The sequence below is a fragment of the Castanea sativa genome, chromosome 5 (genome assembly GCF_040712315.1).
Source record: "Castanea sativa cultivar Marrone di Chiusa Pesio chromosome 5, ASM4071231v1".
Lineage (NCBI taxonomy): Eukaryota > Viridiplantae > Streptophyta > Magnoliopsida > Fagales > Fagaceae > Castanea > Castanea sativa.
In genome coordinates this window covers 62,639,988-62,652,231 of record NC_134017.1, presented here as the reverse complement: position 1 = coordinate 62,652,231, position 12,244 = coordinate 62,639,988, and the positions used below count along the sequence as shown (strand labels likewise).

The following is a 12,244-nucleotide window of genomic DNA, read 5'->3' as shown; positions in this document are numbered from 1 at the left end:
TATTATCTCCCTTTCCATCCCAACCAAACATACCCTCAGCTAACTAATATCAAAGTATTAAGTAAATTAAAAAAAAAAGTAATATAATCATGGTCAAAGTTGTAGGTATGAACAATGATATCAACAAGCAAAGCAAAGAGGTGATCGGTTTGAAAGTTCTAGAAAGCTTTTACTAAGCAAAGAAGAATAAAGCCAAAAAATTAGATTTTTTTTTTTCCCTATTTTGGGTTAGAGAGACTATTTAGTGCATAAAAAGAGGGAAAAGGAAACTGTTAAGGAAAGGAAGTAAATGTTAGAAAACAAAAGAGAAGTGGTAAATGTAAAATATGTGTTGATGCTCTAGTTAAGTTAGAAGCCAACCAATTTATTAACTATATTAATTTTGATATCCTACTGCTTATAGTGGAGAATTTGCTTGTTTTCGACAAAGCCAAACTATTTTATAACAGACTTATTCATAGTTAATATATTTGCATAGTCATGTTACCCACACACACACACGCGCACACACACACACACACAAAATGTGGAATATAAGTTTAATCCAATTTTTTTTTCTTGATTAATCCAAATATATTTATTGGTGAAATTATTTACTATTACTAGTACTATTTAGTATTGGGCTGAGGGAGGGTCCAGGTATTAGTTGTGTGTATATATATGGGTGGTAGTGGTAGGCATGGTTTTTAAAGGAAAAATAAAGTAAAGAAAGAAAGAGAGGAAGAGAGAAAGGGAAGCATTCATTCAGCAAGAGCAGCAAAGAGCTGAGAGGTTGGGAGAGAGGGACAAATTGCAGAATTGGCAGAGACCTCTGTCTGCTCTGCTCTTCTCTGCTCTTCCCACACCCCACCCTCTTTTATTTTCTTCAAGCCATAGATAGAGAAAGAGAACTTCAAAATCAGCTGGCACTTGAGGAAGAAGAAGAAGAAGAAGAAGAAGAAGAAGAAGCTATATATATAACAAAAATAGTACTAAACAGAGAGAGAGAAATGGGGGAAGGAGGAGGAGGAGGAACAACATCAAAGCTGAGAAAAGCAGCTTGGAAGGTGGTGGTAGCAGCTGCATATGCATGTGGGTCCTTGTCCTTGTCCAGAAGTAGTAAAGCTCTTATGGACCTTCATTCTGTAAGCTATTCCATACCACAATGCCTCTCATTTATTTTTACTTTTACCCCCCCCAACCCATTTCTCATTTTCTAATCAAACTCCCCAGAATCTAAAATTTATGTCATTTAATTACTCATTCTTTCCTGCATTGCATCTCTTACCATCCAAAGTCCAAACATGTAGTAATTAGTAAAAATGTTGTTGATGTTGTGAATTATAATCACAGCCTTATTTGCCCATTTTTAATTTTTGAGAATCTTTTATTTTTCCCAGAAAAGAAAGAAAGGAGATATGAATTGTGATTTATGACAGCTGATTCTGCTTTCTTTCTTTTCTTTTTTTTGACAGATCTCAGATTCTTCATCTGTGTCTCCAACAAAGGCAAAGAATATCTCACTTGGAGATGATATTGCAGAATGGTCCAACCACAACAACAACGCCCTTGCTTCCAAGGTATATATCCCATTCCCACAATCAACATTCAAAAGGCAAAGAAACCAATTTTCTGGTTGCTAAAATATTGAGCCATAATGGTCTTTTTCACTAGAATTTAACCACGTTTTTTTTTTCATTTTTCTAGTATATTAATTTACCTGACAATCCTAAGTAATTGTATTTGCTTTTTTTTTTTATGTACTGTTTGATTTTACCTTATGAAAAAAAAAAAAACAAAACAAAACAAAACCCACTTTATAAAATATCACAGCACTTGTTAACAAAATCTTTAGTTATACCCAAATGAAGTGAGGCAATACACGACATGACTAATGTTTGATTTTAATATCTTTAAAGTTTAAACACACTTTTTTTTTTTTTTGAGAAACATCTTTAAACACACTCTAAATCACGAGTTAGTATAAATAATATCAAGTTGGGTTAATGTATGTGAAATCTAACATGTGGTGTGTGTGTGTGTGTGTGTGTGTGTGTGTGTGTGTGTGTGTGGATGCCCCCAAATATAGCGGCTAGCGTAGCCCATTAGTGAAGCCAAGAATCCACACCACTATTAATTTAAGACTACACAACACACGGCAAAGACCCCACTTTTGAAGTTCCACCTACCCAAAACACTCCTTCATTATTACATTTTCAAGCACTATGGAATAAAGTGTCAAATTCTCTAACCAATTTTTTTTTTTTTTTATTTACCCATTTCAATATGATGATCTTATATTTTGAATCCTGTAAAACAGTCAGATCTCCCAACTAGAAAAGTCACTTCAGCTTCAAAAAGCTTTTACCATTTTCCATTCTTCATGTGGATAAAAGCTTTAATGCATGAAAAATTTCAAACAAATGGGACAATTTGAGTGGATCTGCACCAAACACAGCAATCTACAACTTGTATATGTGGTTTAAAACAAAACAAAACAAACTAGTAATGATATCACTGGCCCGTTTTCGCTGAAAGTTAAATTATCTAATCAAGCTTTTGGCATCACTTGTATTTATTTTCTAACAGGAGGGCTGAGTTTGACAAGGGGCTTGTTGTTGAGGACCCATCATTAATATTTTCTAAATATTAATAAGTTCTTTTTCTTTTTTACTTTTTTTTTTTTTTTTTGGATGGAAGATATTAACAAGCACTTGATTGCTTGACTAGAACATCCTGGATCTCTTGCTGTGTAGCTTGTTATGTGAAATCACTATGTATTGGTAGAGATAGTGGCTCATATTCTGAATGAGAAGTAATACTATTCTCTAATCTATAACTCTGATGATTTTCTCTTTATTTCACCAATACTGCTATGATTAAAAACCTTCAAAAGTATACCTCAGACCATCCAAAAAATTGATATGATCATTTCATTTTAGAAACTTGCCAATGAATTTTGGAATTAGACACAATTATTAGAGCTACATGTCAGATTGTCGTTATTTAATTTTAAGTGGATTCTATTTTAATGAGCTAAAATGCAATTCTTTCATTTTTGGTCTTGTCATATACATCTGTCTATTACTTTAAAATCTGTCTCCCTTGCTTTAATTAATACCTTCATCTTTGTTGATTCATGTGGCAGAGCTTATGCGCTATATGTTTAGATCCTTTGAGTAACAACAGCAGGGATAGCAGCCCAGGGCAGGCAATATTTACAGCTCAATGCTCTCATTCTTTTCACTTTACTTGCATCTCCTCCAATGTTCGCCATGGTAGTGTCACTTGCCCCATTTGCCGTGCACATTGGACCCAACTGCCCCGCAGCCTGAACACTCCTTGTGCTTCACTCTCTTCTTGCAACCAGAATGATCCCATACTCCAAATCCTTGATGACTCCATTGCTACTTTCCGTGTCCACAGGCGGTCCTTCTTGCGTTCTGCCCGCTATGATGACGATGACCCTATTGAGCCTGATCACTTGCCTAATTGTCCCCGTCTTTCTCTCTCTCTAATACCCATCCCATCAGGTGCACCTCCCAGCTTTCGTCCATCCGTGCAAATGGCTAGTCGTAGCTCCTACCCATACCATCCGTCCCTACATCAATTGACATGCAGTTCCTCATCACTACTACATGCACCAAATGGGCAAGCACCTTATCTCATGTGCTCCTCCCCAAAGAGAGCTTTTCTTTCAGTAAAATTGGCACAGCAACAAGCAACTGACTTGGTCTTGGTTGCGAGCCCCAATGGACCACACCTAAGGCTTCTCAAGCAAGCAATGGCATTGGTGGTTTTCTCCCTTCGACCTATTGATCGTTTAGCCATTGTTGCATACTCATCAACTGCAGCACGTGTCTTTCCCCTTAGGCGCATGACATCCTATGGGAAGCGAACTGCATTACAAGTCATTGATCGTCTTTTCTACACAGGGCAAGCAGATCCTCTTGAAGGACTAAAGAAAGCGATCAAGATACTTGAAGATCGTGTCCACAAAAATCCAGAATCACGTATCCTGCATCTGTCTGATTGTCCAACACGATCTTACCATGCCTTCAACGTGGAAGTGCCCATTCCAATCCATCGGTTTCATGTAGGGTTTGGATTTGGCACTTCAAATGGGTTCGTCATGCACGAGTTTGAACAGTTCCTTTCAAGACTGCTGGGAGGTGTTATTAGAGATATCCAGTTGAGAATTGGGGAGGACGTTAACTGTGGAATTATAAGGATCGGAGAGCTAAAAGGTGGTGATGAAAAGAGGATCTTATTAGACTTGGAAAAGTATGGACATGTTTATGTGGGATATAGCTACATTGAGGGTGAGGTTGATGAATGCATCAGAACAGGTGAAACTATAGTGGGAATAGGGGATAAAAGTAATGCTACAGAAAGTGGAGGGACGGATGTGAGCATTGGAGGGAGAACTAGTAGTGTTGAAAGTTGGGATTACCATGATCCTCACATGGCTAGAAGATGGGCTAAGCATTTACATGGCTACAGACTTTAAATTGATCCGCAAGTTGTCCAACAAAATTTTTATGTGATGATATCTATACGAAGCGGCAACCATTAGATGATGATTTCAGTCATCCAGGACCAGTGTTGATTCTGGTTAAATTGACTGGCCTTCTACTCCCAAACACTGCTGAGAAAATATGTACAAGATACTATTACTTACCCAAGATTTACCATTACAATTAAGGATTTAAATTTATTGAATCATACCTCATGTTGTCGTACAAATATCAACTGTAACTCATGTTGCTTTTGCTTAAGGTGACTTGTCATCCTAGATACTAAAACAACTTGAGTAGATGCAACAGCAATTCTATTAAAACAAATGAAGATTTCAGTTGGTTTCCTCAGAGCCACTAGTACAGTAGGTAGATGTAAGAAAACATGTTTTTTGATTGCAGCAATAGCATTGCTTTTGCTCATGTTACCATGTCGTACCCATGTCCATACTCGTACCTGTGTTCATGCTTTCTAGACTACTGCATGAGGCTTTCCCAACATACCTATAGACGGGGAGTTTGAATCCAGAGGTAAAATAGTTTTGTTTATCTGAAAGTAGTGGAATCATTCTCACTTTCTCAGGTTCAATTGGTTTTTTATTGCAGCAATAGCATTCTTTACAATGTTATGACCTTGCAGAGTAATGAAATAGAGTAAGACAAACTTAGTTCTCACGTGAGTTTAGTAGTCAATTCCATTTCTTTTCTTCTTAATGTAGATGTATACTTCAGCTACTGTTGAGATCCATGATACATTTCTGAGTAGTTCGGCTTTACCCATTATAAGTGGATGGCATATATATTACATCAATAACATAAATCAATAGTTCATAAATGCCTCTTACTATCATATGCCCAGATGGGCATCGGCAATTAATCATGTAGATAATCGTACACTGAGAAGTCACTGTACAGTAGAGACTCGTCCTTACCATAGTGAAGAAGAAAATAACAGTCTTTACAAAAATAACAAGGATTCTTCAGGGCCCACTTGTCATTGACTGTGACCTTCGTAGCTCTATATATCTTACAAACATTGCATTTCTGAACGCGAAATTTTAGTTGAAATAAGACTATTGGGTAACCAGCCCGGTTCTGCACGTCCTCTGGATGAATTAACCTCATGTCTCTTATCACAATTGTATGCTTGCAGTTTCCCTGTACCAAATTTCCAACAAAAGAATTATAATAGCCACGCATATGCTAAGATAACTTTGCCAGGACCACAGTTCATCATGAAGCAAGTACACAACTAACAAATAATGACATACGGTTTTCATGAAGCCATTTCTTTTACCAGTGCAGCATATTGAAGGAAAAGCACAAAGAACACAAAATGTTTCTACTTTCTACCATCAAAATCATGAAACATGGCAACAGAAAATGGTACCTGGTGACAATACAGATATCCAGCACCAAGTCGAAACTTCAGATCACAAAACCGTGTCATGTGCATGTTAACAGCTTTGAAGTGAGGCAATCGCAGGCCTGTTACATCACCTACAATTGCTTTCTGCTTCTGTTGTAATTCCCCAGTTATGATGCATTCCCATTTTTTAAGAGCTTCATCGTTAGAGTTTCTGAGCCAATCAAATATAGGCTCGCTATAATCTATAGCAGAGGGATCCCTCAAATCATTACAAAATACATCCTACAAAGAATTAGCATTCTATTAGATTTGATAACAAACTATCGTCCTCATGAAAACAGTGAATGCATAAAGCTTCTTACTTCTATAAGAAAATATCCAGAAGGATCATGCTGCCCAGCCTTCTGCATCATTTGGTCAGTTAAGCAATAGATTTTGTCCCTCAGTTCAGTCAAGGTTTGTCGTCCTAGGACCAAAAACTCTTGAGTCTACAAAAAATTTCACAAAAATGTAAATAGCAAATTAGCTATAAATTGATAGACAATTTTTCTTCCTGTCAACGATCTACTTCAAATATCAAAAGCCCAAGATAGAAGTTAAATGATCTTGCCTCAATGCATCCAAATACAATCATCAAATAAAGCCAATGAGCTTTTAGCTCAATTGGCACCTCCTCCCCTTGCAAGTGCCTGGTGCAGGGGGAGGTTGTGGGGTCAAGACCCATAGAGTGAATATGTACGTTACCCATTAAAAAAATAAACTAATTAATTTTTTAAAAAAAAAAAAATCATCCAATAGAGACCAACATTGACTGTTTTCAAAATGATATTAGATATACCTTGGCCCCCTTCCGTAAGTTATGGTAAACTTCAACAGAGAGAACAACTTCTGGATACTGCACAGCAATTTGTTCCCCAGTGCTTGGTGATTTCACCTGCAAGACATTTAAACAAAAGTATAGAGAGGATAAAAAAAAATTTATAAGAAAGAGAGGATAAATATGAAATTTCAACCGTTTAAACAGTCAGATTCAGCATATGACTAGAAGTTATCTGTATGAAGAACATTCATGTCTAGGCTTAAAGAAAGGGTTAGGCTACAAAAAAATATGTGCAAGGTTCAGTAGTTGAAGTCAATTGACTTTAAAAAACCCTTAAATTATGTGTTGTTTTGTTTCCTTATGTATTAAACCAGCAAGCAGCATGGGCTTCTCAATAGAGTTGAGGATTGTGAAATTAAAGACATATAAATACTATTTGTCTAACTCTGAGAGAGAGAGTTTGTGTTACGATCAAGTGTCCCACATGGCTTAAGTACAAGCTTGACCATGTGTATATAAGCTCTTGGGCACCCTTCCCTTACATGCTGGTTTTCATGCGTGTGTTCTATTCATGGGTTTGTATCAGAGAGAAACTAGCTATGGAGAGGAGGTTGAGTGTAGTAGCAATACCGAATAAGAAGGCAGCTATAACACTACTCCAAAAGCATTTTCAAGTTAGATTCCCATATACTTTCTTCAAGATAAAATGATAAATCAAAAGAAAAGCATCTGCATTTTGCAATAAACATTAAGAATAGGCATTTTTCAACCATACCTTTGTTGCAGAACGTGTAAACCTGAGAGATTTCATCCTTTCAGTTCTTTCTGACAACGTAATGGCACCTTCAGGTATCTTACAACTGGCACTGGACCAAAACAAGAGAAATATAAGTCAAAACCACAATAATTATACCAGTTAAAGAGATTGTAGATATCTAATGATACAAACTTGAATGAATGCAGTTTTGCTGCAGCTTTGTCCTCGTCCTGCTTTTGTTTGATTTTCACAAGTTCCTCCACCTTTGCAGTATAACTATCCTGAACAGATACCAGAAATAAATATTAAATTTGATTGACAACAGGTGAAACATTTACAGAAAAAATGACAAAAATAATGCACCCATACAGCTCAACAATATTTGGTTAACCTATATATAAATATAGTATCACCCAAATTTATTCTAATCAAGAATAAATGTAGAGACTACAAAGTAAATTGTTAATAGGTCCAAAATCAACACTAAAAGCATGTGAACCATATGATAAAAGAACACCAAACAACTACCATATGCCAAAACATTTCAAATTCAAACTCTATAGGAAAATAGATGTTAATGTGACCAAGCCACATTTCCACTACTTAAATAACATTTGAAAACAAAGCCAAGAAACAAAAGAATTGAAAATTGCACAATGTTAAATAGCACATTCAGACAACATATTCTCAACTGGAATGGCCCAAAAGATAAATTTTGATAAAATAGAGGGCAATAAGAGATTTAGGTGCATAAAATTATACTATTGATTGAGTGACTGGAAGAAATATATATTAGCAAATAGATATGGAAAGGCAGAATAAATATAATTCATGGGAAGCATACTTCAATGGCATGATTATTCGCCTTTCTTTTTTTTCTCTTCCTTGAGTTGTTATTTTCAATGCAACCACTTGCTGAGGGAGATCCACTTGAGGTCTCCAAAGAAGATGAAACATTTTCTCCTCTGGTAATGCTTTCTGGAGATTCATGTTTATTGCGTGATCTCCTGCGATAAACTCGTTTCCTGGATATAAAATTTAAAACAAGTTCCAAAAAAGTTTAATCTCTTGTATACAAATAGGTTGCAAATAGATGCACACACCATATAAGATTAAATCTGTGATCTCACCCTCCAACCCTTATTTATGAGTAGCGGAGATGGCATTTGGTGCAAGGACTAACCATCAATTGAATCGCATAAAAGATTAACAAGTGGAGGGTGGATGAGAAATATAAGAGCCGTCAATCTATAACCTCTAAATGAACATTGAATGTGATAAAAGGACTTGCAAAAATTTATCGAACCATTTATTGACACAATATGCATTAGTGACTATAGGATCAATATCTGGAAAATATAAATTCATTCATAAAGAGGAAGCCCTAATGAATCACATAGGCTTAGTAACATGCAATTTTTGAATGGATTCAATTAGAATCTTTTATGAAATCATGGCTTAGGGATTCTACTGTTAATTGCAGTATCAGACATGACTCATGAGTCAACACAAACACAGATGATGAGCATCTAACATTTTTTCATGAAGAGAAAATGTCTAATGGTGAGGCTTCACTTATCCATCAGGAATACTGCAATATGATATTCAGTAGAGATAAATAGTTGAAACACAGAAACTGTCCATACAAATTGAAAGCTTTGCTTAACAAGATTTCCAGTGGCCTTCCCAAGTTCTTATCAACAATGCCAGGTTTAAGACAAAACATGTAGATTTTTTAAGTGTGCCTTTTGGGTTAAGTGGTGTCTCTACATGTTATATTAACTAATTAAGGAGTCTCCTCAAAGTGTTATACCCTAACAAATAGTATCAAAGCTGATCGTTTGAGGGCAAGGCAAGTGTTTGTTAGTGGGTCCCATTAGGTAGAACGAGGAAGACTCCTATGTACTCTCATCCATGGTTGAGTAAGGGTTCTAATCGTGATGAGTATGTGACTTCCATAGTTGTGCAAGGAAGACGCCCATGTCTGCTCCAAGTTGAGTAAAATGACACACTATTGGTGCTGGTGATGCATGACACTTGGATTGTTAAGAAAAAGAATAATGTTTAAGGGGTAGACTAACCGAAGTGCCACAAGTGACTTGGTAGAAGGCTCATATGTGAAGGGGAGATTTGTTGGAATATTCATGTGAGTAGTGTGGTTGGTTAAGTAGTGAAGTCCCACATTGGATACCAATGAGAAAAAAAAGTGGTTAATATAACATAGTTGAGCTAATACCCATTAGGCCTAAGCCTTTTGGGTTAAGAGGTGTCCTTGTATGTTATATTAACTACTCAATTAGTCTCCCCAAGGTGTTTCTCTTGCCAATGCTAACCTATTTGTAATAATATGAATTTGAAGAGAGGATAAGATAAAAAGGACCAAATAGATACATACATGACAATAAAAACCTATCTGATCATAACTTTGTATTCTCAAGGACAATGTGATGCCATAGACGACAAAAGAAGTATGATAACAACGTTGTAATGAAATGAATTGAACTGCAGCCATATGAACTAGAGCTAGGAACATCTAAAGCTACAAAATTTACATAATACAAGTCCAAATTAAAAGCATTGAAAACAACATATATATATATACACACACACACACACATATATAGCATAGCACATTTGATTTGATTAGGACTTACTCTGGCGCGGGCTCTTGTGAAGGCTGCGAGGGACAATCATGGTTCTCCCCCTGCTGCAACAATAACAAAATTTGTGTTAAAAAGAGTGAGACAAAAGTATTAAACTGCACAAGTAGTAGAGTTTTGGTGCACATCAAAGATTAAAGCTTTAGAAGGACACCTGTAATGCTTCCTTCATAGCCATATCCACTAATTCTCCTTCACTCAAAATTTTAAGCTCATCAACCCTACATTAATTAATTAATCAATTAACTAAATAATAAGGGATTAAGTATTAGATAGAGGGGGGGGAAAAAAAAGAACATACGAAATATCTTCATCAAGTGGTTGAGATGAATCCGAAGTACATAGTTCTGCCTCTAGATTCTGCATAGATGAGATATATATATATATAACCAATCAGCAAAAACAAAAGAAAAAAAAAATGGTTTCTTTATTATGAGTAATTTTGGGGAGAGAGAGAGAGAGTACCTGAAGTTGAAGGAGAAGAGAAGACTCGAAGTTGGGGACAGAAGAGAGGGGACCCACCAGATTGGGTACGTAAATGGGTCCGCCCCTTGGAATTGAATGACACGGCTCGCCTCTTCCCTCGGTCTCATTCTCAATCTCCTCCTCCATCAACGCCTTCTTCTTCTTCTTCTTCTTCTTTGTATACAAACTCTGCGAAAGGCGGCAACCCTGCCTTCTTCTAATTTATAATAGAGTTTACATTTGGTCCAAGAGTTTACGCCTCCAATAAGACAGTGACACGTTAGCATTTTATTAAAAGATGAATACAAACATTTACACACAATCCAGTCCTCCTCTCCCGTCCAAACCAGATCTCTACTCCACTCCACTTTGCCTCAGAAACCATCAGTATCACCATGAATCGAAATTCGTGGTGGAGCTTTATTACTACGCCATCACCTGAGCCACAAACAGTGACTCTCAAACCCAAAATCATCTCGTCTCTCTCTTTGAAATCATTCAAAATGATCAAACCCATAACCTTAAACTCTCACTCATCAGATGCCTAGTAAGGGTCTATAAGGTGGCCTGAAAAAAAAACGCTGCATCCATCGGATCCTAAACAAAGCACCCAGCACCATGGCCATCTTCCTCATCATTTTTGTTTTAATTTACAAATTTTATCATTTTGGTTTAAACAAGCTGAAGGGTTTTTCTTCTGTTATTGATATTGGTGTTTATAGATTTTTGGGTTTGGTTACTTCTTTGAGATGAGCACTAGAAATGAGATGGGTCTTATGGCTTTTTTTTTTTTTTTTGTAAATTATGCTCAGTGGAGTGGCGGCATGTGTGGTGGGGCTATGGAGGTTTGGTTTGAACGTGAGGAGGAGGGTTGAGTTTTGGTTTTGTTTTGAATATGATGTTGTAAGTAGTTATTGTGTTTGAGTTGCATTCATATTTTGTTGGTAAAATAATGATGTGGCACTTGGGTTTACGCCAGATCCTGACTCTTTAAACTCTTTATAATCACTCTCCCCTTTCGCTTTCGCATTCACGGACCGGGTGGGTTTGTGTTTGTGGGTATCTCCCTACTTTTATATTTTGCACCCAGCCCACTTATTTTTCTTCTCTCTTTTTTGGGCCACAAAGCAAAAGCCATTAAATCTTCCTCCTTATTTCCCCAAAAATATGTGTATAAGAGTGGATAAAATTAGTATAAGACGCCTTTTATTCTATGTTGTTGATGTTCCTATTACATGTAATTGTGTTGTTCATTAATTATGCTAAAAATCAACCAAACAAAAGATGGCACATAACTCAAAGTTGGCATTTGTGTGATATCAGATAAAGTCTTTCTGGTGCTTAATTCAGCACCCATAATGATGCGATATTTTGTACCCACAATGATGTGATATTCTGCATATGCAAGGTCTAGGGTTTATACAGTGATTTTATCATTTTCCCATTGATTTATGTCTTATCCCATGATTGGGATAGTGGAGCACGTTTGTGCAAAAAATTAGACCGAATGCCTCGAGATCATGCATCCATGTTTGAACATGACATGGTGTAAACATTGCCTATGTGCTCCAATAATTTAACTTTCCCAAGTGGGGTTAAGTCGTACAAAATTCATCATATCATTATTATTCTTTATCTCTTCTATCTTTAAGTTGGATGAGCAATGTAGACGAACTG

General features: G+C 36.5%; 2 protein-coding genes across 3 annotated transcripts; one reads left to right on the top strand and one right to left on the bottom strand.

The window, feature by feature from the left end:
• The first annotated feature begins 688 nt into the window (after nt 1-688).
• LOC142636181 (E3 ubiquitin-protein ligase WAV3-like) lies at nt 689-4,847 on the top strand. The gene is made up of 3 exons (XM_075810301.1): nt 689-1,124; nt 1,455-1,559; nt 3,128-4,847. Exons 1-3 carry the CDS (start codon nt 990-992, stop codon nt 4,487-4,489), a joined length of 1,602 nt encoding a protein of 533 aa, XP_075666416.1. The 5' UTR covers nt 689-989; the 3' UTR covers nt 4,490-4,847.
• A 318-nt stretch (nt 4,848-5,165) lies between these two features.
• On the bottom strand, nt 5,166-10,783 carry LOC142636183 (snRNA-activating protein complex subunit). 2 transcript variants are annotated; one of them, XM_075810302.1, is made up of 11 exons: nt 10,568-10,783; nt 10,404-10,462; nt 10,257-10,323; nt 10,097-10,149; nt 8,287-8,467; nt 7,635-7,723; nt 7,461-7,551; nt 6,704-6,799; nt 6,228-6,353; nt 5,887-6,147; nt 5,166-5,654 (listed from the first exon to the last, which is right to left on the bottom strand). In XM_075810302.1, exons 1-11 carry the CDS (start codon nt 10,712-10,714, stop codon nt 5,370-5,372), a joined length of 1,455 nt encoding a protein of 484 aa, XP_075666417.1. In that variant the 5' UTR covers nt 10,715-10,783; the 3' UTR covers nt 5,166-5,369. The 2 variants fall into 2 exon arrangements, with proteins under 2 accessions (XP_075666417.1, XP_075666418.1); XM_075810303.1 differs by having other exon boundaries at nt 10,097-10,146.
• Nucleotides 10,784-12,244: the final 1,461 nt, after the last annotated feature.